The sequence below is a fragment of the Sarcophilus harrisii genome, chromosome 6 (genome assembly GCF_902635505.1).
Source record: "Sarcophilus harrisii chromosome 6, mSarHar1.11, whole genome shotgun sequence".
Lineage (NCBI taxonomy): Eukaryota > Metazoa > Chordata > Mammalia > Dasyuromorphia > Dasyuridae > Sarcophilus > Sarcophilus harrisii.
The window spans coordinates 191,748,608-191,774,672 of NC_045431.1; the positions used below are offsets into that span (position 1 = coordinate 191,748,608).

The following is a 26,065-nucleotide window of genomic DNA, read 5'->3' on the forward strand; positions in this document are numbered from 1 at the left end:
ACCTGGTCCCTTCCTTTTATTGCATCTTCAATCTTTCTGTTGCTGCTGGCTTCTCTCCCCTGTTTACAGACTTGTAATCTCATATTACCCCTCTTGTGCATTGTAAACTCCAGTCAAACTGGACAATCCCAGTTCTCTCCCATGTGGGTGCCCAGATTACAACTTGTGCCTGGAACATCCTATCTTCCCTCCTGTCCCTACCTCCTCCTACAGGAAGTCTTCTCCAGTTTCCTATTAACAAACTCTCATCATCATTTTTTTTAAAACTTGACATTAAGTGCCTTTTGTTTTGCTTTTCAGGAGTTTTGTGTCAAAACTCTTTGTGACCCCATTTGGGGTTTTCTTGGCACTGGAGTGGTTTGCCATTTCCTTCTACAGATTGTTTTGCAGACAAGGAAACTGAGGCAGACAGGGTTAAGTGACTTGCTCAGGGTCACCCAGATGCCTGAAGTTGAATTTGAATTCAGGTCTTCCTAATTGCAGGCCCACCATTCTATCCACTGACCCAGTCTTTTGTTTGCTCTTCTCAAATACATATATGATATTGCATATTATAAAATTGTTTTTTGTTTTTTCCACTACTAGACTGTGAGTTCTTTTAAGAGCAGGGACTTTCTAAACTTTGTACCCTCAAGTTTGTTAAAAATCTCTCTCCTTCCTTCCTTCCCTTCCTCCCTCCCTTCTTTTCTCTCCCTCTCTGTTTCTCTTTCTCCCTCCCTCCCTCTCCTTTCCTCCTTCTTTCCCCTTCTCTCCTCCTTCTCTGTTTCTTTCCCTAATCTTTTCCCCTTCCTCTTTCTCCCTCCCTCCCTCTCCCTTCCTCCCTTCTTCCCTTTCTCTCTCCTCTCTCTCCTCCCCCTCTCTCTTTCACTCTCTCTTTGTACACACACACACACACACACACACACATCTTGCAGAAACTCATAAGCACCTTATTAAGGGAAAGTGAAGACTTTCTTCACTTGCTAAGGGCAGTATGATTCAGTGGATAGAGCACTGACTTTGGAGTCAGAAGTTTTTGCTTCTTCAACTAACAGTAACCGTGGACATATTAACTCGAGTTTTGAGCCTTAATGTCTTCCTCTGTCAAGGATAGAAAATGACTAAATGACAAGTTCCGTATCAGTCAGCAATATGACATGGCAGCCAAAAAACAGGATCTGTGGGCAGCTAGGTGGCAAAGTGTCAGGTCTGAAGCCAGGAACACCTGAGTTCAAATGCTGATTCACACACTTGCTAGCTCTGTGACTCAGGACAAGTCATTTAACTTGTGTTTGCCTCAATTTCCTCATGCACCTATCTTCCAGTGTTGTTGTAATAATCAAATAGAATTATAATAAGAAGCACAGTGCTTGCCACAGAAAATAAGCACAAGATAAAAATTAGCTCTGATTGTTTTCCCAAGGCTGTCCCGGGGGAGCATGATTACCCCAAACACACATCTGGGAATAAGAAACTGTCTGTGTGTGGAGGGAGGGAGAGAGATCAAGAGAGGAGGTGGGAGAGACAACCAGAGGAAGGAGGAAAGAAAGAGAGACAAAGACAGAGAGTTGAAAGAAAGAGACAGAGGGAGAGAGAGACAGGGAGAGAGACTAAGAGAGGAGGAGGGAGATAGAGGAAGGAGGGGAAAAGACAAATAGAGACAGAGAGGAAGAAAAGAGAGAGGGAGAAAGAGATAGACTAAAAGAGGAGGAGGGAGAGAGAGGAAGGAGGAAAAGAGATAGAGGAAGAAAGAAAGACAGACAGAGAGAAAGGGGGGAAGGAAAGACAGGGAGAAAGACAGAGAGGAGGAGGGAGGAAAGAAAGAGAAAGGAGAAAAGACTGGAAGAGACAGATAGCCAGATACCTAGGTAAAGAAGTAGACAGACAGAGGACAAGACAAGACAAGACAAGAGACAGAATGGAGGAGAAAGACAGAGAAACCTGAGCAGGTGAGCTTAGAAGTCCCCCACGTACATGGAACTGGCACCAGCTCTCAGAAAGTCCTGCCTTTGGGCAGGTGAGTTTGGGGGCCCATGTGTGACCATTCAGAAGGGATCTGGGGAGTGTGAGAGAGATGGAGGTCCAAGTCTCACAGGGAAAACCCAGTGTGTTGGAAAGACTAGGACTTGTCCTAGTTCCTGCCATGACTCACTTGGTCACAGAGCAAATCACTTCCTTGACTAGGTCTCAGTTACCCCATTAGTGAATAGGAGATAATAACCACTGCCCTGATCATCTGATGTGGCTGTTCAGAGGAAAACACATTAAAGCACTAATGAAATTAAATGGCACGAGATGTAATACAAATCACTATTGGATGGACTGGCATTGTATCTTATCATTTGTTGCCTTGATTTGATTCTACTTTATTTAAAGTGCTAAGACTTTTATTTTCTTTATTTAAAGAAAAAAAGTCCCTGAATTTAAAACAAAAACAAAAGGTTAAAAAAATCCTTGTGCTTTAAAAATAAAAACATCCACCCCCATACAAAAAAACCTCCTAGAAAGAACAAATTTTAAAATTACAAGTGTTCTATTTTAATATTATCCCCCCCCCCCTCAGCTTTACCTTTCACTGGATCAGTGCCAGTATTTCCTCCCAGGTGCACCTTACATCCCTCTCTTCCCCCTTTCTTCTTTATCCCACACCACTCAGAGAAGTTGCCTCAAAAAGGAGACGAGTGGCTCACTCTCCTAGCCCAATATCTTACCACTTCTGCCATCTGGAAGAGACTTTGGGGGTCTCTACTGCAGCCAGTCCTTAAATAGGGCCTCTCTAAAACATCACAGACAGTGGTCATCTGGCTTATGCTTTTTAAAAGTCCGGTGACAAAGGATACTCTAATCATACCCATAGCCCATTCCCTTTTTTCGTGAGCAGAATCACTTGTTTTTCCTTAATATAAACTGAAATCTGCCCCCCACTCTGCCCACTCTCTGCCAATGAGCAGACTCAAACTAATCCCTTTTTCCAAGTCAATCCCATCCACCCTCCTTTATACTTATTCCAGCTCATCAGTGTCTTTCCTAAAATGTTGTGCCCAGAAGCTAACACCCTCCTCCAGACGGGGGAAGAGGGACCCTAGCCGGGCTGAGCCCTGGGGGGCCACCCCCACCTTTGTCCTGGAGGCTGGGTCCCCCTAAATGCAGTTTGGACTAATGTGGCATTTCTGTCTGCCATGTCACACTGCTGACTCACAGTGACGACCAAAACCCCCCATCTTTTTTCAGGGCAACTGTTGTCTATACCTGCCTCCCCTGCCTTCTATTTGTGCAAATGCCTTTTCAAGACATGTACCAGCAGGCTGTCCCCCACTCTCCTCCCAACAGGTTCAAAATAGCTGTTTTCTGTTGAGCTTATATGTTTACAAAGTACTTTCCTCACAACAGTCCTGTGAAGTGGGAATTGTAATTAGGTCATAGGACTATAGAGGTAAGAGAAATTAAAAAAAAAAAGTTTTTTTTAATTTCTAAGATTTATCTAAATTTAAGCTTATGCCCCCATTTTAAAGATGAGGAAATTGAGTCCAAGAGTGCAATTGACTTGCCCAGAATTGTACAGCTAATGAGAGGCAGGGACGATACTCCCCTGGATCTCCTGACTGGCCACAGCTCTATGCATTACACCAAAGCCACGGGTCTCATCTTCTTCATCTATAAAATGAGGAAACTGGATTCTATGATCTCCAGAACGCCTTGCAGTTCTCAAATCCTGCTAGCCTATCACTTCAATCAATGAGCATTTATTAATTGCCTACTGTGTGCAGCCCCTGCCCTCAAGGGGTTTTAAGTTCCAGTTCTAGACCTCAGAGTCCAAGAATTAAGGCCAGCCCCCAGGAGAGGAGGCAAGTGGTTCTGAGCATTTCCAATCCAGCGTCTCCAGGATGGGATGTCTTCTCCGCCCTCCGAGTCATTCCCCAAAGTCCCCCAGCTCTTCCTCTTTGTACTGGGTCAAGAGAGAAGGGCAGGAAGGGTCTGGATCACAGACCAGTAGAGATCTGAAGTTAGAGAAGGTCAGGGACAATTCAAGGGCGACCCCCCTACGTCCCTGTTTCTCTTTGACTCACATCCCACTACGCCATCCCACTGGGAAAGAATGGATACAAACAAGATCATTCATTCTGTCTTCTGCCAGCTGGCCTAGTCAAGGCAACAACCAGAGGGCCAGCACTGTAAGGAACAGTTGATCCCTGGGGAGAGTCAAGCCTGGAGCTCCCCAAAACCTCGGAGAGCCCCCCGTAGAAGGCCTGCTTTCACCTGATACCTGCAAGGGAGAGAGGAGCTCAATCAAACACTTATTAAGCATCTACCAACGGCAAGCTCTGGGGGTTACAAGTACAAAGCCAAAAATCCAGGTCTTCCTCTCAAGATGTTTACACTCAGGGGAAGAAGGGATAACTTGAATACAGATAAGTAAAATCAAAAAATTTTTAAATTTTCAAAAAAACTGATTATTTGAGAAGGAAGAACTAACAATCCTGGAAGCAGAAAAGGGTTCTCTTAGAAAGTGGTGGACAGACTGACGATGAGGCAATGCATTCTGCTCTGTGCAGGGGCCTGGAGGTTAGGGACAGATATGATGGGGTTAAGAGGTGAATAAGTTAAAACTGGTCAGATTAGAATATAGTGTGTGGAAGTGGAAGTGGAAGTAATGGGAGATTGATCCGAAGAGACAGCCGGGGCGGAGTGAGAAAGGAAGGCTTTAAGTGACAGGCTGAGAAGTTTGTACTTCATCCTACAGGCAACATACAGTCATGGAAGATTCTTGAGAGTGGGGGTAGTGGTCAAAACTGTCCTTCATGAACGTGATATTGGCAGCTTCTTGGAGGATGGAGGGAAGGCACGAAGAAGTGGGACTAGGTAAATAAGAGGTGATGGGGCAGGGTATGTACAGGAGGTTTCAAGTCTTAAGCGCAGCTGTAACCTTTATTACCTTAAAAATGTACCAAGACTTTGGGAATATCCTAATTTATAATCCCAATTCTTAATTTGGGAATTAGGAAAATATGTAATTGGAAAATTGGAAATATGTAGTATGTGTTTATAAGGGGCAAGAAATAAGCTTTATATATTACCTACCGTTTGTCAGGTATTGTGTTAAATGCTACAAATATTATTTCATTTGATGCTCCAGAAAACCCTGTGAGGTAGGTGCTATCATTGTACCTTATATTACAACTGAGGAAATCGGGGTGAAGTGAAATGCCCAGGATGCCACAGCATCCTGTGTCAGCTCCTGAGAGCAAATTGTACCACAAATTTTTCCTATCCCAGAGCTGGTGCTGTCTCCATAGTACCACCTACCTGCTTGGTAAGGGACAGTATCTGAAACTTCATCTGAAGTCTAAACACACAACCCTCCCTTCCCATTCATGACTGAAGGCTGGAAAGGGTCCCCTTCCTCACTCAAACACTAGGGTGGAGCTAGACTGCCTCTGTTCCAACATTACATAAGAGAGGGGTGCAGGAAGGGAGCAGGAGCCACCCAGTGGAGAAGAGAGGTCAAATTCTCTCTCATATGTCTGGATATCGGAGACTTCCTTTATGAAGACAGAATGTTAAATTTTCCCTGGGAACAAAATACTTATTTACATATTTAATATGTGGAAGAATGAAAGACTACAGATGGGAAGGAAGAAGATAATAAGATAATCATTAAACCTATATATTGTGTTATTCAAAAGAGGACAGAAGCTTCTGGGGGAACTGACCCAAGGTATCAGTCCTAGAAGGGAAGGGAATGGACAGGGATTTTAAAAGGGATTAAAACTAAAAGGAGATCTGGATGGACCATTTGGGGGACAGAGGCTACAGATAGAGATAGTCGAGGGTTCAGCCCCAGCTCACGCATTTAAATTCTTGATACATTTAAGTCTTCCCTTTCTTGGGTCATTTAATCTGTCTTTGGGCATAAGGATTATTTCAAATCCCAAAGTGTCTCCACAACATTAAGCAAAAGCTTTAGTGGCTCCCTGTAGATTGTCAGTATAAACACATATTCCTGAGTTTGGTAGGTCAGATCCTCCACTAAGCAGTTCCACCCTATTCCTTTCCAGTTTAAATTTGTATTAATTTCCATTTGCATTACTTCTGTCCCTCCATTTATCTCATCCTCTTCTCTCTCCTGAACATCTGCTCGTACCCTCATGTTCCCTCTTCCACTTCTCCTCATCTCCATCAATCAAAGTCTCCCACAATTATCTATCACCTCTCTACTTGTAAAAGAGACCTCTCTTCCTTAGGTTTTCCTGGAGCACTTTGCACTCATCATAATTTCCCTTGTATCACATTTACTTAATTGCATGTCATAGGCTGGCTATTAGATTATAAGCTCTTTCAAGGCAGAAACTCTGTCAATGGCATTTTTGTGATCCCAGAAGGAGCACAGAACATAGGAAATAGTGAATGGTTAACACATTTTGATTGAAATAAATCAAAGGAGGACAATGGGGGGGCAAGGACGGATAAACGGAGGAAAGGAAGGAAGGAGAGATACACAGAAGGGGCTAAAGCTTCCCAAGTAAAAGTCATAGATGTACAAAAATAATCATAGCAGCTCTCTTCTCAGGGCCAAAAATAATCGGAAATTGAGGGGATGCCCATCAATTGGGGAATGGCTCAAAAAACTGCAGTATGTGTTTGTGATGGAATATTATTGTTCTATGAGAAATGATAAGCAGGATGCTCTCAGGAAAAAAAAAAAAAAACAAACCTGGAAGGTCCTCTACGAACTCAAGCAAAGTGAAATGTACTATATACAAAGTAATTCCAGTGTTCTGGAATGACCAGCTGTAAATGACTTTGCTATTCTCAATAGTACAATCATCCATGACTATTCTGAAATGAAAAATCCCGTCCATACCCACAGTAGGAACTGATTGTGTCTGAGTACAGCCTGAAACACAGCCTTTGTGTCTGTATCTTTCTCTTTCAAAAAGAAACTTAATTTTTCTTGAGGGTTTTTATTTTCATTAGGATGGAAAATCTCTGTTTTCTTTCACAACTTGACTTTTATGGAAATGTTTTGAATAACTTCATATGTGGTTTCTTAACTGTAGGTGGGAATAAAGGAAAGAACCTAGAACTCAAAATTTTTAAAAAATAAATGTAAAAGCAAAATAACGTTTTGGTCAGGTATACTTATTGTGTATCTAATTTATATTTTAATATATTTAACACCTACTGGTCATCCTGCCATCTGGGGGAGGGGGTGGGGGGTAAGAGGTGAAAAATTGGAACAAGAGGTTTGGCAATTGTTAATGCTGTAAAGTTACCCATATATATATCCTGTAAATAATAAAAGGCTATTAAATAAATTTTAAAAATTACCAACTAAAAAAAAAAGAAATAAAAATAAATGTAAAAAAAATTGTCTTGCATATAACTGGGGAAACATCTTAAATAAATTAAATTTAATTTTTAAAACCAAGTAAAAGGTCAGTCCTGGTTTAGGATGAGCTGCAATTTAGAGGTTTCAGACTGCTTGGGAACAAGGTAATTCTTTGAAGAGGGAGGGGAGGTCAGGGTGGGGATGCTGGGAAGCTTGTGAGGGAGACTTAGAGCCTGAAAAGACTCTGGAAATTCATACCCGGGTGGGCTGTGGGGGCTTCAATTGGTTGAAGAGGCTGCGTCCGGGCCCAGGGGATTCTTGCAGATATGTTCCAGGTGGAAAGACAGAGGAGCCCCAGCTTAGGGCTGTCTGATTGCCAAAAGCCAGTATAGCATTTTCTGGTGAGAAAGAAGAGGGATATTGAGGGCAGGATCTGAACCCCTTCTCTTCGAGGTCTCAGTTCTGTCTCCTGTCATCACCAACCTCTTCTGTCCCATCCCCCAGACCCCACCTCTAGATTCAGAGCACTTACGGAGACAGGGGTTCTCCACAAAGAGCCCCAAGAAGGTCTCACATTCTTCAAGCCTGTTCCCGCTGGAGCTGCAGCTACACCACGGAGCCACGGCAGTGCTTACATTGTCCACATAGTTGGGTGTGATGGGGGTCCCTGGGAAGAGAAGAAAAAAGGCTCCCTGTCCCCTGAGGTGTCCCGCTCTCTACATCCAGGATGCCTGACCAGATTCTAGGACATTCACCCATAAGCACCCCAGACACATACAAACTCCGCAGCTGTCCAACTTGCCCATTCTCTCAACCCGCAGGATGCTCATGCAGGGAGTCCCTTCCCAGGTTATTCAACGCTCTATCCTCCTACTTAGGATGGACACCCACTTGTGTTCAGGACCTCCATATAAATGCCCCCTTTCCAACACCCCTTTGCCTGTGTAGACACACCCTCCATCCCATCCAGATGCCTCAGGAGGAAGCTCAACTACATCCCCGTGACAGCCGCGCTCAATTTCTTTGTACAAGAAAGATGCAGGCAAGACTCCCAAATTTAGGGCCTCAGTGAAAACACCCTGCCCCTCCCATCCTCTCGCCCAAAAGGTTCTCTGTGGCCGCTCTTCCCTCCCTTTATCCCGCAGGCTGCGGTAGCCGCTCCCTTCTTCCTATACCCACGTCAAACACATACATTAAGCTCCCTGCCCAGATGCCCGCGTAGACTGTAGCTCATACCCACAATGCCAGTGTAGGCCCACAGACAGCCGGGAGAATCCTCGTGGACGCATCCGCTGGAGGTGAGCAGGGACGGCCTGCAGGCTGCTTGGAACTCGGCCAGCCGGGACCTGGTGGGAGCCGAGGACAACGTTGGGCTCGGACCGGCCGCGCTCCGCGGGCCTCCCCGGGCCGCGCCCGCCCCCGGCTCACCTGCAGACGTAGCTCCGGCGGCAAGCGTCCAGCGGCGCCAGGCAGTTGGGCTGGGCGGCGGCGGGGGCGGCGCGGGCCGCGGGCCGGGGGCCGGGGCCGTGGGAGCAGGCCGGCACGATGGTCTGCCTCCGGCGCTCCGCGCACGCCGCGTCCCCGGGCCCGCAGGGGCAGAAGAGCAGCGCGTGGCTGAGCGCCGGCCGGACCCGGTCGAAGAAGCGGCGCAGGGCCCGGTGGCAGCGGGCACGGGGGCAGCCGCGGGCGCCGGCTCGCAGGCACAGGCCCGCGTAGTCGGCGCGCAGCCGCTGGCACAGGCCGTCCACGTTACAAGCCTTGGCCGCGTCCAGGCAGCGGTTCCCCCGCGGGGACGAGCTCTCGCCCTCGGACCCTGGGTCGAACAGATGGGGGCGGGGCGAGGCCAGTTACAAGCTGCCCCCGGCTCCCCGAAAAGCATCTCCTCCGGGGCGGGAAGCTTCGTGCTAGGTGTGGGCCCCAGCGGAGCCGGGGAGCCCGGTGCCATTTTCCAACGACTAGCGATCAGAACAGAACAGGCCGGGTAAACTGCCTGCAAGAGCGGATTATCCGCGGGGCCAGTTGGGCAAATCCCACGGACGTTAGCTGATGGACTGATGCCAAAGGCGCATCATTCCCAAAGAGGGGGGAGCCGAACACTTACTCCAAATCTTAAATCAGGGTTTCTTCACTGGGGATTCACTGACTTGATGTTGAAAAAATATTTTAATTACAATATTTCGATATAATCGTTTTCTTTGGGAATCCTACGTATTTGATGCATTTAAGAGCATCATTCAGAGAAGGGGGCTCTAAACTTCACCAGACTGAAACCCATGGCACCAAAAGAGCTTAAGAACTGGGCCGGAAGATCCCAATGACAGAGTATTTTTTAATGAATAATAAGAAGTGAACAATCCACAAAGCAGACTGCCTTTCCCCAACACTGGCTGTTCTTGGCTCCATCACTGAGAGATCTCCCAGCAGTGAAAAAAGGAGGGAAGAAGCATTGTTATATAGCGCCTACCGTGTGCCAAGTACTATACTAAGGCCAAATTGGACTCGGGTCTTCCTCAAGTAACTTTAAAATACTCCCCCAGGTGACTCTTTGCTTCTGACAAAGAATAGGGGAGGGGAAAGGAGGATGTTTGGCCTGCAAGGACAGGAGGGACCCCCCCCCATCAGTGGCCTGAGGAAAGTTAGGTGTTCTCTGAACTTGGTAGTCCTGGGGACAGCTATTGGGGGTGGGATGGGGGAGATTGGAGGTCATTTGGGTTCTCAGGGATGGCTGAGGGCTTCGGTGGGGCGAGTACCTGCCGTAATAGCTGCCAATCCAACGTAGTCCAGATCTCTAACGAAAGGCTCGTAAGGGGAACTTTCTAGCATCATTCCTTGAATTCATAGAGGGGAGAGAAGAGGGAAAAGAGATAGCAAGAGATGAGCAAAGAGATTCCGAGCTTCTGAGGTGGTGTGTGTCCTGCCTCCCCCCACCCAATCTGTCATCCTTTTGTTGTGATCATCCTTGTCTTGCTCAGAGCTCTAAACCACCTCCTCCCACTCTGGTTGAGTCTTCCCCAAACCTACCCTGAATAGCAGACACAGAGGGAGAGAGGTACTTCTCTGGGAAGTCCTGGATTGAAGGAAAAGCTGGGAACACATAGACTTAGCAAGGAAACATTGAATCCCAATATATTCCCAAATGTGTTTCGAGGAAGGCACATCAAATCCAATGAGCTCTTCTGAATTCTCATCCTTGACCTCTTTCCAGCATCTGGCAATTACTGACAACTCTATCCCTAGATATTCCTTTCATATAGGGGCAGAAGGTTCTGTCTTTATTCTCTCTTCCTAAAAACTTTTTTCTTTGCTGATTCACCTTCCTTTTCCTACTCCCTAAATATGGATATCATTAATATCCCTTACAAGTGATTTACTCTTCCCTGCTTGGAGACTTCAGAGGACAGGGAACTCCTTACTAAGACAACACATTGGGTATTCTTTTTAGAATATTTGTTTTTATCTGAAGACAAAATCTCCTGACACTCTCTCTATTGGAAGGGCATAACATGCTAGCAGAGGAATAGGAAAGACCTGGATTTGAATCCTCCCACTAACATTTTTTGGGGGGAGTGAAAGACCTGTATTCCCTCCCCTAACACTTGGGGACTGTTTGAATAGAGACAAGTCAGTTAACTTTTCTGAGCCTCAGTGGTGCCCTAATGGGGATGATGATACTTTTAGAACCTTCATCAACCACAGGGCTATTTTTAAATGATCAAACAAACACATGTAAAATGCAGTAAAAAGCTATATAAATGGCAGTTATCATTGCTTCTGAGTCTGCCTTTCAAGGCAAATCAAAACCATTCTAATCCTTCTTCCATATGCTAGCACTTCAAACTCTTTAGGGCAGATCTTCTCCAGGACATATTTTTCCATTTTGTTTTTTGAGCGGGCAGGGTTGTAAGATCTCCAACAGACAGATCCCAGATCTTTTCCTTTTCTGTTCCCCACGGTACCCCCAGCAGTGAGTTCCCCAAAGCTGGCTCCTGGGTCTGTTCCTTCTCTGTCTCTCCCTGACTGTGAGGTCCCTGAGGGTAGCTTTGGATCTGCTCCCATCTAAATCTTCCACAGCCACAGGCCCAGGGCTGGACAGACAGAGGAACAACAAGAAATTTGCATTGAAAATGAAGGGAGGAGAAGCTTAATGAAAAGAGGTTTTCTAAAGACAGGGATCGTGAGTTTGGCCAGAATGAATGGAAGAAATGAGTGAAGAGTGGTGGGCAATAGCTTAAAAGAGGGAATGAGCCTGTTTTAAGAGCAAAAATTAGCCAGAGTGTGAGAAAAATAGCAGAGAAGAAGAGGAAAGCTAGAGCGGAGTCAGGGCTATCTGTTTGGATGGTGATATCGGGAGGCAGTGGGCCTGAGAGACTCTGGAAGATGGAAAGGCCAGAGCCACAGGCAGAGAGAGGGCCCCCTGGCCCACCCCAACCTTCTAGGTAGAGGACTGGTCCACACTGACCTTGCGGGAAGGTGTGGCGCAGGCTCCAGTACACACCCAAGCAGTCCTTCTCCCGCTTCATGCCCCGGCGACATCGGCAGCCAGAGAGAGTACTGGACAGCAGAGCTTGGACCGTGCTCTGGCACTGATTTCGGGCATCAGGCCCCAGCCTGGCTGCCCCATCTCCAGCCGCACACTGGCGAAGGGTGCGGAGGCGGGCGCTGCAGCTGGCATCCCGGGCACAATGCTCACTGGCTTTCAGGCAGTCCTGCTCTTCCTCTGGTCCAGGGTCTTGGTTTGGGCTCAGGGAACCAGAACCAGAACATGTCTCTGGGCCACAGGGAGGAAAAAAAAGGAGGAAAGCAGGAGTGGGAGAGACAGGGACAATAGATAGACAAGGAAAGGGAGAGTGGAAGGGAAGAGAAGAAGGGGAAGGGAAAGAAAGGGGAGGGGAGAGAAGGGTAAAGAAGGGAGAGGAGAGAAGGGAAGGGAGGAGAAAAGGGGGAGGGGAGAGAAAGGAAGAGAAGGGAAGGGAGAAGAAAGAAAGGGAGGGGAGGGAAGAGGAGAGGAGAGAAAGGAAGGGAGGAGAAAAGGGGGGAGGGGAAAGAATAGAAGAAAGGAAAGGGAAAGAAAGGGGAAAGAGAGAAGGGGTGAGAAGGGAGGGGAGGGGAAAAGGGGGAAGGGAAAAAAGGGAAGAGAGAGGAGGGGAGGTGATCGTTAGCACCAAGAAGGCAGACCCAGTACACCAGTCTCTTTCCTTGAGGCCTAACCAACTCTTCAATTAACACTGCTATTCTATTCTCATTGAAATTGGTCTCCACATGTCCACCTTTTATGTCCAGGTCTTTATTTTTTTTTTTATTTTTTTTAAATAACTTTTTATTGACAGAACCTATGCCAGGGTAGTTTTTTACAACATTCTCCCTTGCACTCACTTCTGTTCCGATTTTTCCCCTCCCTCCCTCCGCCCTCTCCCCAAAGATGGCAAGCAGTCCTATACATGTTAAATAGATTGCAGTGGATTTTGGATATAATATATGTGTGCAGAACTAACAGTTTTCTTTGTTGCTCAAGGAGAATTGGATTTAGAAGGTATAAATAACCTGGGAAGAAGAACAAAAATGCAAGCAGTTTACATTCATTTCCTAGTGTTCTTTCTTTGGGTGTAGCTGCTTCTGTACATCCTTGATCAATTGAAACTCAGTTGGATCTTGTCTTTGTTGAAGAAATCCACTTCCATCAGAATACATCCTCATACAGTATCGCTGTTGAGGTATATAATGATTTCCTGGTTCTGCTCATTTTGCTCAGCATCAGTTCATGAAGTCTCACTCAATCCTCTCTGTATTCGTCCTGTTGGTCATTTCTACAGAGCAATAATATTCATAACATTTATATACCACAATTTACTCAACCATTCTCCAATTGATGGCATCCATTCATTTTCCAGCTTGGCCACTACAAACAGGGCTGCCACAAACATTTGGCACATACAGGTCCTTTCCTTTTTAGTATCTCTTTGGGGTTAAACCCAGTAGAGACACTGCTGGATCAAGGTGTACAGTTTGATAACTTTTGGGCATAGTTCCAATTGCCTCCAGAATGGTGGATGTATTCACAGTTCCACCAACAATGTATCAGTGTCCCTGTTTCTCCACATCCCTCCAACATTCTGCATTATCTTTCCCTGTCATTCTGGCCAATCTGACAGGTGTATAGTGGTATCTCAAAGTTATCTTAATTTGCATTTCTCTGATCAATAGTGATTTGGAACACTCTTTCATATGAGTAGTAATAGTTCTAATTTCATCATCTGAAAATTGTCTGTTCATATCCTTTGACCATTTATCAATTGAGAATGGCTTGATTCTTATAAATTAGAGTCAATTTCTATATATTTTGGAAATGAGTCCTTTATCAGAACCTTTGACTGTAAAAATGTTTTCCCAGTTTATTGTTTCCCTCTAATCTTGCCTGCATTAGTTTTGTTTGTACAAAAACTTTTCAATTTGATATAGTCAAAATTTTCAATTTGTAGTCAATAGTGATCTCTAGTTCTTCTTGGTCATAAATTCCTTCCTCTTCCAGGTCTGAGAGGTAAACTATCCTATGCTCTTCCAATTTATTTATGATCTCATTCTTTATGCCTAGATCATGAACCCATTTTGACTTATCTTGTGAATGTGTTAAGTGTGGGTCAATGCCTAGTTTCTGCCATACTAATTTCCAATTTTCCCAGCAATTTTTGTCAAATAATGCATTCTTATCCCCAAAACTGGGGTCTTTGGGTTTGTCAAACACTAGATAATTAAGGTTATTGGCTGTCTTGTCCTTTGAACCTAACCTATTCCATCGATCAATTAGTCTATTTCTTAGCCAATACCAAATAGTTTTAGTAACCTCTGCCTTATAATATAATTTTAGATCTGGTACAGCTAGGCCACCTTCATTTGATTTTTTTTTCATTAATTCCCTTGAAATTCTTGACCTTTTGTTTTTCCATATGAACTTTGTTGTTATTTTTTCTAGGTCACCAAAATAGTTTTTGGGAAGTCTGATTGGTATAGCGCTAAATAAATAGATTAGTTTAGGTATGTCCAGGTCTTTAGCGTCAAAAGGAAACAGAACCAATTCACAAGAACCCTTCTGTTTGGGAGGAGAGGCAGGATCCTACTCTTGGTGAGCCCCTAATGTGATGATTGGGAAAGATGATTGGACCAGGTGGATGGGCCATGTTTAGGGTGTGCATAGGTGACAAGGGGAGGGGATATAAAAATGAGCATTTTCCAATAAGAATCTGTGCGTGGAGCAGGGAGGGAGATGACCAGGGCAGTGACATCTCCTTTCCCATCCACTCACCAATCCATCTGTCTAGATGTCAGCTGAAGAAACCAGCATTTATTCTGAGATGGACCATCTATACCAACTTTGGTAGCTCCACAAGCATTGTCCAAGATAAGGAAAATGAGGGCCAGACTGTACTCTGTCCTGCTCAGATCATATATAAAATATTGTATCCATTGAAGAATGGCCATTAAAAGCTAGGACTTATCCAGAGCAAAGCAGCCTGGGTGGAAAAAGGACCATGCCATATAAAGAACAATTGACAGAGGCCAGGTGTGTCGTATTGAATATAGGGCTGACCTTGGCAATGAGCACCAGGGTTCAAGGCCCCATACACTGAGTAATTTGGGGCAAATCATTTGACCTCTCCTTGTTCTCAAGCAACTCCATAAGACTCCAGATTGCAGAAAAGATGTTGGTCTGTACTGATTAAGGAATCCTTCCCAGGAGCTCACTCTAAAATCAAAGATCTGATATTTGTGGAAATATGTATAGAAGAGTTGCACATATTTAACATATATTGGATCATTTGCTGTCTAGGGGAGAAGATGGGGGAAAAGGAGGGAAAAAATTAGAACAAAAGGTTTTGTAAGAGTGAATGTTGAAAATTGTTGATTTATATATTTTGGAAATAAAAAGCTTTAATTTAAAAAAAAAATCAGAGGTCTGGGTTAAAAAACAAAAAGCAAGAATTGAAGGAACATGGGGTATTTATTTAACCAGAAGAGAAATCCATTGAGGAAGGGATTTGAAGAGCTGTCTTGTGAAATTCAAGTTTGAAGTCAGGAAAAGGCTTCTTAACACCTAGAGCTGTTCTAAAAAAGGGTGGCCTCTTTTTGGGGGGAGGAAGAAGTGTTTCCCTTCCTTATCCCTAGAGGCCTCCAAGCCAGGGCTGCTCAGCCTCCTGACCAGAACACAGGAAGGAAGATCTTATTTCATCAGGGATTGGATGACGCAATCTCTGAGGTACCTTCTAGCTCTAAGAGTCTCCATGCTAGGTCTTGTGCCCATATCCCTGAGAAGGGCATAGGGGTGGGCCAAGGCTGGGTCCATATTCTGCTTCAGGACCTTCATGGAAAATAAAGCAATTGTTACCCCATCAAAATACAACCCCTCCTTCAAAACTACATTCAGATGCCACCTGAAGGGGGTGGCCGCCCGCCAGTAGTCAGCTCCCTTTTTTCTGATTCTTTAGGTAACAATTACCTGTCTGTATTATTCTCTCACCAGACTGGGAACTGAAGAGAGTGCCTGGAACATGTTGATGTATCTGCATTAAACCCTGCACATAGTAGGTACTCAAAAAATATCTGATTGAAGGAATGGAGTATAAGGTGAAGCAGATGTTCTTAGCATAACAGTCAAGATAGGAAGGAGAATAAGGGAGTATGTAGTGCAGGAGTCTCCTTTAAGAGATCCAGCCTAAAATTATCTTCTTTAAAGGTCCTACGAAACAGAGGGAGGACTGAGAGAAAGAGACGGAGAGACAGGCAGGGACAGACAGACAGAAAACAAGGGAGGGAGGGAGGACATATCAGAGACAGAAAAAGAAACTTATTTCAGAACACTCTCCATTCACCCACTCTGAGTCACCTGGTCAGCTTGTTCTTCCCTGAATTCAGCATTCATTTCCCATCTCTGTGCCTTTGCCTTTAACAGCACATTAAGAATATGATGTGACCAATAATACCCTTGGCTTGGACTTGCCCTTTAAAATAAGGGTTGGAGAGCAGGAGCTCAAATGGATGAGCAGAGAGAAAGCAAAAGGGAAGGCATAGACATTCTAGTTTCCTAGAAGGAAGCCTGTACTTCCATATGGCCAAAGAGGCCCTCCAGGAAACCACATTAGCAGGGGATCCCCCAGTTCCAAGGATGCCAGGAGACAGGACCCCGGTAAAGAAGACAATGAAGACCCCGGTAATTGGACAATCCTGAGTTCCCGGTCCAAGGAGGACTCAAGTCAAGGAACAGCAAGGGACAGAACTATAGTGCAGCAGGGTTAGTGCATATTTTATCCTTCAGTGGGAGGTGAGAGTTGGGGAAACTATGTAGGTCCGGGAGAAAGGAGTTGGTTATGTTTCCCACTTAGTACTAGCAACTGAGTGATCTTTCCTTATACAAGAACTTCAGTAGAAGGGTAATAAGCTGGAAAGATGTACATGGGGCTCGAGGGGATATGGAGATCATTGGAAAGGGAAGGAAGGTTGCCTTGGCTGCTCATGGACATGAGTACAAATCCTCTGCATTTTTTTGGTCAGGCTAAATAGGGCCTGTGTTATATAGTCAATGTTAGCTCAATAGTTGATTTCGGTTCCTTATTTGATGTTACGTCAGCCTGAGTGCCTTCCTGGAAGCTGTAGAGAGCTTTTGCCTTCTTTTGCCTTTACTGTAGAGAGCTAAACCCTCCCTCACTTAAATCCAACTCACTTGCCTGTCGTGGTCTCACCTCCCTGATGTTGTGGTGTTCTTGGAGAACGAAGGACAGACAATGACAGGGATCTAAATATGAGCTCAATCCTGATGTTTCCAGGGAACAGCCCACCCACAAGTAAAAGACACAAAGAGTGTTTGTGAATGATACTCCCCAAGATTAAACAAATGGGTCTATGTAAACCCAGAGCTTTGGATTCAACTAGATGGAAGTTATCTGAGATCCCTTCAGAGGTAGGAGGAGGGAGAGAGACTGAGGCAGAGGGGGAGAGTGAAAGAAACAAACCTAGAAGTAAGGTGAGAACTAATGAGAGGAGAAAAGTTGAGAGACAGAAAAATGTGAGAAAGAGGGAGGAAAATGGAGAAAGAGAGGGAGAGAGGGATGGAGGAGGGAGAGAGAAATTGAGATTGAAAAGTTCCTCTCCACTAGCCTAGAGAAAGGAGGAAGGAAAACTGTGATGGTGTGTCCAGGATTGACATCCATAGCCAAATATCATATTTGCCAGAATGCTCTCGAGGACTACTGCTCATCAGTCCTTTCCCAATGGGGAGAGAATGGAGAGCAGATTGTTAATGTCAATGGAAACACTGATCTAAGAGGTGGGGAAGGGGCAGGTTTCTAATGTTGAGCAGCAAGAAGGAGCTGGCAAGAATGAGAAGAAACTTCCAGGGCTGGGGAAAAATTAGCCCTTAAGGGCACTGGAACCCTAAAGATGGTCTTTTCCCTTTCCAGCCTGCCTTCTTATCAAACCCAATTTCTCTATACCCACAAGCATATTCTCCAAAGGGCAGGAACTGTGTTTGTCTCCTCCTCAAATCTGGGGAAAGGGAGGCAGATGCTAAAAGTAAGTCTGTGGAGTACAGTTTCATTCTCTCTTTCCTTTTCTCCCATATTTAGATCTCTGTTGTTTTTGTTTTGTTGTTTGTTGTTTGTTCTCGAAGAGCACCACGACATCAGGGAGGTGAGACCCTGACATGCAAGTGAGTTGGATTTAAGTGAGGGAGGGTTTAGCTCTACAGAAAAGGCAAAGGAGCCCTCAGCTTCTATGAAAGAAGATGAGTTTGGATGGTCAATCTGGATGGGTCCCCTGGACGCCCAGGAAGTTGTGTGTGTGACGGGGGCGGGGGGGTAGGGAGGGAGAAAGACAGAGATAGAGAGAGAGAGGTACAGAGAGAGAGATAGAGAGACAGAGAATGTCAAAAACAGAGACATAGAGACAAAGATAGACAGACACAGAGAGAGAGAGAGACAGAGAATGTCAGAAACAGAGACATAGAGACAAAGACAAAGAGAGAGAGAGAGAGAGAGAGAGAGAGAGAGAGAGAGAGAGAGAGAGAGAGAGAAACATGGAGACAGACAAAAAGAGAGACAAGAAGCAGAAAGAATGAACATGGGGTGGGGGCGCTGGACAGAAATCAAGACATTTAAGCAACAATGAATTAAAACTAAGAAATCCTCCTTTGGTGATGAAAAAAATGTACATTGGACTTGGAATAAGGGGACTTGGGTTCAAACTCCGGCTTTGCCACATATTATTTGTGTGACTTCGGACAAGTCACTTCACCTAGCTGAGTCCGTTTCCTCATTTGTAAAATGAGCAGACTGGACTTGGAGGCTGTCCAAGATCTTTCTCAGCTCTACATCCTTTGATGCCATGAGTCAGGCAGGCGCTGTCCCAGAAAAGGATTCTGATACAGATCTCATGGACCTCATTTGGTGTCTCTGGGAAGGAAAGTCAAAACTAGCGCCCTCCTCCCTAACTCCTCTCTGCCCCCCAAAAGAGGTTTCTAATTACCCATCCTGCCTAGCAGTTTAAAATCATTTCTAACTAATCCTTAATCCAAACATTTTGGATTATGATCTGTGTCTCTAAAAGGTGAAAGACAATAAGTCTCAGCCTCCCATCTTTGTGACCCAGCAGATTTGAGGGAGGAGTCCAGGCTCAGGCAGCACAGCCCAGAAGGCCAGGCTAATCATCTGGTCTTATTTCCTAATTCCCCAAAAAAGGGTCCCCTGAGTAGAGAGTACCTCACACACTGGCTCCTCCCTCCCCAACTGAGACATGGCTGGGTTTGTAGGCATTTGTATTTGGGGTCTAGTGAAAGTACTGAGGAGAATCTCTATTCCCAGAATGCACTTCTTCCTTCCCTACATCCCACTTCAGAGAAACCTGCCACCCAGGCAGTATTTCAGCCATCTGCTCTGACAGACAGACAGATGCGGATGACTCAAAACCTGGGACAAAGGAAGGAGGAACAGGGAGAAGGAGCACTAACAAAATTAATGAAAGAATTACTTCAGATCCGAGGCCCAAGCCCTCACCACGTCCAGGGAAAAGCTTCTGTGTGGCCCCTCAAGCTCTTCCCACCTAAAGTGGGACCAGATAAACAGACCCCAGATGGACCAGGAAGGGAGAACCACTGGGCACTGGCTGAATAGAACTGAGAACTAGATAGATGGTGGGTACATTTCTTAAGAACCTTACTGAGGAGGGTATGAAAGATGCCCAGAAGTTTAGGGAGCCCTGTGAAAAGTGGAGAGAGGGACCTCATGAGTGCTGGTTAAAAGAAAGGCTGCTTGTTGCATTTTTGATTTCCTTCACAGGTTAATTGTACACTGTTTCAAAGTCCGATTCTTCTTGTGCAACAAAATAACTGTATGGACATGTATACATATATTGTATTTAACATGTATTGGTCTACCTGCCATCTGGGGGAAGGAGGAGAAAAATTGGAACGAAAGGTATTGCAATTGTCAATGCTGAAAAATATAAATTGTACATAAATAAAAAGCTATAATTAAAAAAAAGAAAGAAAGGCTGCTTGGTCTGCAGGCATGGAGAGGGATGGGCAAGTCCTTTCCCCCAAGGAAACATCCCCGATCTATTGCTGCTGTCCCGGGATCCCAAAACCTTAGGGCTAGAAGGGTCATTAGAGATCTTCCACTCCAATCCCTAAATTTTACAGATGACAATACTTGGCTCCAGAGAGAGTGTGACTTGTCTCGGGTCACAGAACTAATACATCAAAGATCAGACTTAAACCCAATGCCACAAATATGATTAAAATATTTGTGATCCTAAAATCATAGGATGTTGCAGCTGGAAGGGACCATAGTAATTAACTGGGCCATTACCCTTCCTCTCCCACTTCTACTTTATTGGTGAGGAAGTTGAAGAAAATTAAATGAAATGCAGTAAATAGATGGTGAGGGAAAAATGAAAAGAATCAGAACTTGAAGGCACCTATGACCAATATCATACTTAAATGAATCTTTTGACCTTAGCAAATAATTTTACTGCTCTGTACTTCAGTTTACCCATCTGTGAAATGGAGATAATGCCTTCAACTACTAATCTCTCAAAGTTGTTAAGAAGTTGTTACATTGTGTATTTTGAAAAAGAAAAAGCTATTATTATTAAAAGAGACAAAAGAAAAAACAGTTGTTGCATCAAGCCAGGGTTTCTTTGGAATAGGAGATTCTGGATAAGGAGATACCTTTCAGCAGAGGTCAGCAACTATAGCCTTAGGACCTATAAGTCTAGTGGCCCTGAAAGGTTAAGTGACTTGGGTCACAATAGCATGCAGACAAGGTCACACAGCCTTATAGAGCCATGCAGACAGGGTTATGAGAGGCAGGACTCAGACATAGTTCTTGGTTAATGGATTTAGAAGCTCTCATGTCCAGCTTCCTCATTTTACGAATAAGGAAACTGAGGCACAGGGGCTAAATGTTTTGCCCAGGGTCCATATAACCAGGAGGTATCAGAGGCAGGAGACTCAGGTCTTCCAGTTCCAAGGCAATCTCATCACTATTGCTGTGGTAACTTTCTGCACATAGCAGGCACTTAATAAATGCCAATTGAATTAAATTAAGGAAAGCATTTAATATAAGTAAAAAGTTCCTTGGATATGGGGTTTTAAAACTTCACTCTTCTCAAGATCTCTGTAATTTACTAGTGACCTCATGAGCAAATCAATCCCTTCTCTAAGCCTTAGTTTACCCATCTATAAGATGGGAGAGTTAGTATAGTCCAGAGATTCTTAACCTTTTTGGTGTCATAGATCCTTTGGCAATTTACTACAGCTTAGATACCTCTTTCCAGAAACATGCTTTTTAAAAATAAAAATAAAATTCTAATTGAAGAAAATGCTAGCCCGTAAAGGTTAGTGAAAATAAAGAGGTACTTTTCCCCCCATCAAGTTTACAAACATTTTTTAATCTATGGCTTTTGTAGAAACTGAATTAAAACCTGTCCTAGGTGATCTCCAAGCTCTCAACACTCTGCAACATTCTTTTTTTTTTTTTTTTTTTTTTTTGAGTTTTATTTTTTTTTTATTTTATTTTTTTTTTTTATTTAATAGCCTTTAATTTACAGGATATATACATGGGTAACTTTACAGCATTAACAATTGCCAAACCTCTTGTTCCAATTTTTCACCTCTTACCCCCCCCCCCCCCTCCCCTAAATGGCAGGATGACCAGTAGATGTTAAATATATTAAAATATAACTTAGATACACAATAAGTATACATGACCAAAACATTATTTTGCTGTACAAAAAGAATCAGACTCTGAATTATTGTACAATTAGCTTGTGAAGGAAATCAAAAATGCAGGTGTGCATAAATATAGGGATTGGGAATTCAATGTAATGGTTTTTAGTCATCTCCCAGAGTTCTTTCTCTGGGCGTAGCTGGTTCAGTTTCATTACTGCTCCATTGGAAATGATTTGGTTGATCTCGTTGCTAAGGATGGCCAGATCCATCAGAACTGGTCATCATATAGTATTGTTGTTGAAGTATATAATGATCTCCTGGTCCTGCTCATTTCACTTAGCATCAGTTCGTGTAAGTCTCTCCAGGCCTTTCTGAAATCATCCTGTTGGTCATTTCTTACAGAACAGTAATATTCCATAATTTTCATATACCACAATTTATTCAGCCATTCTCCAACTGATGGACATCCATTCAGTTTCCAGTTTCTAGCCACTACAAAAAGGGCTGCCACAAACATTCGTGCACATACAGGTCCCTTTCCCTTCTTTATAATCTCTTTGGGATATAATCCCAGTAGTAACACTGCTGGATCAAAGGGTATGCACAGTTTGATAACTTTTTGAGCATAGTTCCAAACTACTCTCCAAAATGGTTGGATTCGTTCACAACTCCACCAACAATGAATCAATGTCCCAGTTTTCCCACATCCCCTCCAACAATCATCATTATTTTTTCCTGTCATCTTAGCCAATCTGACAGGTGTGTAACACTCTGCAACATTCTAATGTAGAAAAGAGTCTTTATATGTCAATGGCACCTGGAGCCTGAGAAGAAAGATGGGCTGCCAGCCAGAACCCTTTAGATCAAACGAGATAATATCTGTAAAGTAGCTGGCATCCGAGTTCTTCATAAAAGCATTTCTTTAATAAATCGCTTTCCCTTAGGCTTGATCTAGGAAAGGAACAAGGTAGGAATTCCTCTGGGAAATCTCAGTCTAATCAAAACGGTCTGCAGCCACCGTGGCACATAGGGAGCACCAAGGCTCCTGTGGTTAAGACTTTTCTGAACTTTGTCTCATTTTATTTTGCCTGGTTGAAATTTTCTCTCATTTACCTGGTAAAGCTTTTTTTTTTTTTAAACAAAGTCATGGAGGGGATGGGAAGGAGATGGCCACATTTAGAACTGTTGGTCACGAAAGGGATTGACTTAGCACTGTGTCTCTTTGGATCTGGCACGAGGGTGAAGGAATCACCAAGGATGAAAGCACAAAATGATGCATGTGTCTCATTTGTAGATCCCACAAAGCGAAACGCAAAGCAAGATGATCCAAAAAGGTCTCCTCACGCCAGAAACATACAGCACAAGATGAGGCTTAATAGAGGACTTGGATTTAATAAGCCTCTTCTGTCTCCTTCACCACCTCCTCTTAGTTGCCAGAACTTGAAGATTCTTCTTGAGCAACTCTTTCCTCCCTCCCTGCCTGCCAACTCTCATCACCACAACTCTCAGTTCTCTCATTCCTCCTTGCCTGGGTTATTGTATTACTAATCTGAGCAGTCTCTCCCCTCCATCTCTCCTCTCTCCCATCTATCTTTCTTGTAGCTGCTCAGATAATCTCCAGAAGCCATAATTCTGTCTACATCATTTCCCTTCTTCCTTCCCTCCCATTCCTTACCAAATAAGACATAAAATTCTAACCCTGGCAGTCAAGGCCTTGAACAATCTCACTACAACCTACCCTCCCAGCCTTATCTCCTCCCATTCTTCCCATACCAGACTACAAGACTTCTTTTACCTCTATACTACACTCATACTATATTCCTTGCCAGCTATGCCCTCATCTCCACCTCTTCTTATAGAGCTAATCTCAAGTGCTGCCTCCTCCATGAAGCCTACCATACACCCATTAAAGTTTGCAGACTGACCTCTCCTCCCCTCCACCTCCTACATTCTTTCTTAGGAAAGGAGTCATTCTGTTTGGCCCAAGGAGTAGAACGAGGATTAATGTGTGGAAGGTGCAACAGAGAACAAGATTTAGCCTTCTTAAAGATTAGATTAGATCTAATCTAAGATTGGAGCTTACTCTTAAAGATTAGAGTGGTCCCTAAATAGAAGGCTCTGCCTTATATGGGAAAGTTCTCCATCCCTGGAGTTCACTAAGCTGGATGAGCTGTTCAGTTCACTAACACTAACATTTACTGGATGTCCAATATATATAAAACTACTTATATATTGAGTATTGTGCAGAAAAAAAATTTTCCCATTTGATTGGGGATTGGACTAGAAGTATGGGGGAAGAAGCATTAGATTTGGAGTCCTGAATACTTGGAAGCCTCCCCCACTCTTGCACCCAACCTCTGGGAGGATTCCTTGCAGCTCCACGTCCCTGCCATGCCCCGTCCCCACCCCTGTCCCTGCCCCTGTGCCTGCCCCTGCCCCTTAGCTCTTATGCTTGCAGGGGTTTCCACATGTGTGAACTGGGAAGAACACCTACCTCACAGAGAGAGCTGGAGCTGGTGCCCTCCTTGGACTGCCTGAGTCTCCCCCCACCCGGACTCTGTCCCTCTGACTTCTCTCCCCTGATCTGAGGCTTGAGTCGCTTGGCCCTGGACTCAAATCTCCCCATCATTCAACCCTCAGAGACTTTCTTTGAGGTATCAATACCTTGATAATTGCTCTGCTAATTATTTCTGGGTGACTCCAGGCAAGTAATTTAACTTTCTGGACTTCTGCATCCTAATCAAGAAACTCCCCAGCGCTAAACCCTATGAGACTTTGAGGAACCTTTCAGTTCTGAGAACCTAGGATTTCCTCCCCCACTCTTGTCTCCCCTCATCCCCTGGGAAGATGCCATTCAGACAGAGGGCAGCAGAGGCAGAAAGACCCAGAGACAAAGAGTCTAATCAGAAAACAGGAGCCCCCTTCTCCAGCTACTAGGAGCCTCTACCTGAGTGTGGGGGAATATCAGAGCAGGAGAAGAGATATGGAGGCGATCGCTAAGACCCTTCAGGCAGAGGAGGTGGACCCAGTAACCTACCTATCCTCTGCCTGCCTTCTGATCTTTTGATGTCTGAAAAGCACCTGCTGCCCAGCCTCTAGCACAGCAAACTCTGCCTCCAGAAGGGGGGAGGCAGTTTTAGCAGACCTCCTAGGGAGGCTGTTGTCCAAACTAGAAGGAAACCAAAGGGTCTGAAGGGCTGTTTCCTCTTTCCCCCTGCCCTCAACAGAACCAATACAGGTCAAGGGCATACAGCTGAAAGCCCACCACCTACTAGGATAAGGACACTTGGGGAAACCTGAACAAGAGGAAAATGGTGAATAAAGGAAGGAGGGAGAGGCAAAGAGTATAAGACAAGGGGAGAGTCAGAGGCAGCACTGGTAGAAAGAGAAGATAAATGAATTACAAGGGGAGGCAGGGTAGAGAGGAAAAGCGTTTGAGAGTGGGTAGGGAAGGAGAAAGAAATAAGCATTTATTAATACTCTACTACTATATCTCAGTGAGCAGCTTAGCGGCGATGAGCTGGGCCCTGAGACAAGAAGACTCATTTTTCAGAATTGGAATCTGATCTTAGAAACTTACTACCTAGGGGCAGCTAAGTGGCAGTGGATAGAGCACCAGCCCTGAAGTCAGGAGGACCCGAGTTCAAATTTGACCTCAGAAACTGAACATTTCCTAGTTGTGTGACCCTGGGCAAATCATTTAACCTTGTTTGCCTGAGTTTCCTCATCTGTAAAATGAGCTGGAGAAGGAAATAGCAGACCACTCCAGTATCTTTTCCAAGAAAACCCCAAATGGTGTTATGAAGAATTGGACTTGATTAAAAAAAAACCTGAACAACAATATTCCAGATAACTGCGCTAAGCGCTTTACAAGTAGGATCAATAATAGAGACTGGAAATAGAGAGATGCTACAAATTATGACGAGTCTCAAGGCCGGTGAGCTGAGTTCGAATGCTGACCTTACCATTAACTCTCAATATGACCTTGAGCAAGTTCTTTCCTTTCTCAAAGCCTCAGTTCCAGGGTCTGTGGAAAGGGGCGGTGGGCCGAGCTGGCGTCCCGTGCCCCTTTCAGCCCAGGCAGAAGACGGAATCAGAAACATTTCAGAGATGGAAAGTGAGACGTGGAAATGGACAGGGAGAAAGGGATGGGGACGGGGGTTGACCGGGGAGCCCGAGAGTGAAAGCTCAGGCGGAGACAGCCGGCCTGCCGGACGGCAGGGGAAGGGGAGGGGGAGCGGGAGGCAGCCCGGGACGGCCTCGGGGACGCACGGACTCACCGAGCAGCAGCAGCAGCAGCAGCAGCGCGCACAGGAGGCAGCTCCGAGCCTCTGCCATGCTGACTGGATCCCGCCGCCGCTCCGAGCCCCTCGCTCCGAGCCCGGCTGCGCTCCCCGCAGCTCCTCACGCCCCGGCCGAGGGGGCTCCTCCGGGGCCGCTCCGCTCTCCGTGCGCCCCGGGCCCCGCGCCTTCCTCTTGCTCCAGGCGTCCCCTCGTCTTCTGTCAGGACGGCCCTGCTCCGCGTCCCACTCCGCCCCGGGAAG

General features: G+C 45.0%; 1 protein-coding gene across 1 annotated transcript; it reads right to left on the reverse strand.

Annotated features, from left to right (window-relative positions):
- Positions 1–1,927: 1,927 nt before the first annotated feature.
- GFRA4 (GDNF family receptor alpha 4) lies at positions 1,928–25,859 on the reverse strand. Its single transcript, XM_031943545.1, has 8 exons — positions 25,802–25,859; positions 11,769–12,077; positions 10,060–10,137; positions 8,738–9,122; positions 8,546–8,655; positions 7,842–7,976; positions 7,568–7,707; positions 1,928–4,243 (listed from the first exon to the last, which is right to left on the reverse strand). Exons 1-8 carry the CDS (start codon positions 25,857–25,859, stop codon positions 4,124–4,126), a joined length of 1,335 nt encoding a protein of 444 aa, XP_031799405.1. The 3' UTR covers positions 1,928–4,123.
- Between the last annotated feature and the right edge of the window lie 206 nt (positions 25,860–26,065).

What these genes read in the sequence shown, in the direction of transcription:
- GFRA4 (XM_031943545.1), bottom strand. Translation starts at nt 25,859, where the DNA reads ATGGCAGAGGCTCGGAGCTGCCTCCTGTGCGCGCTGCTGCTGCTGCTG. An exon ending in GCGCCACACCTTCCCGCAAG is followed by an intron (nt 10,138 to 11,768) that starts GTCAGTGTGGAC and finishes TATGAATTCAAG; the next exon opens with GAATGATGCTAGAAAGTTCC. An exon ending in CGCCGGAGCTACGTCTGCAG is followed by an intron (nt 8,656 to 8,737) that starts GTGAGCCGGGGG and finishes GGCTCCCACCAG; the next exon opens with GTCCCGGCTGGCCGAGTTCC.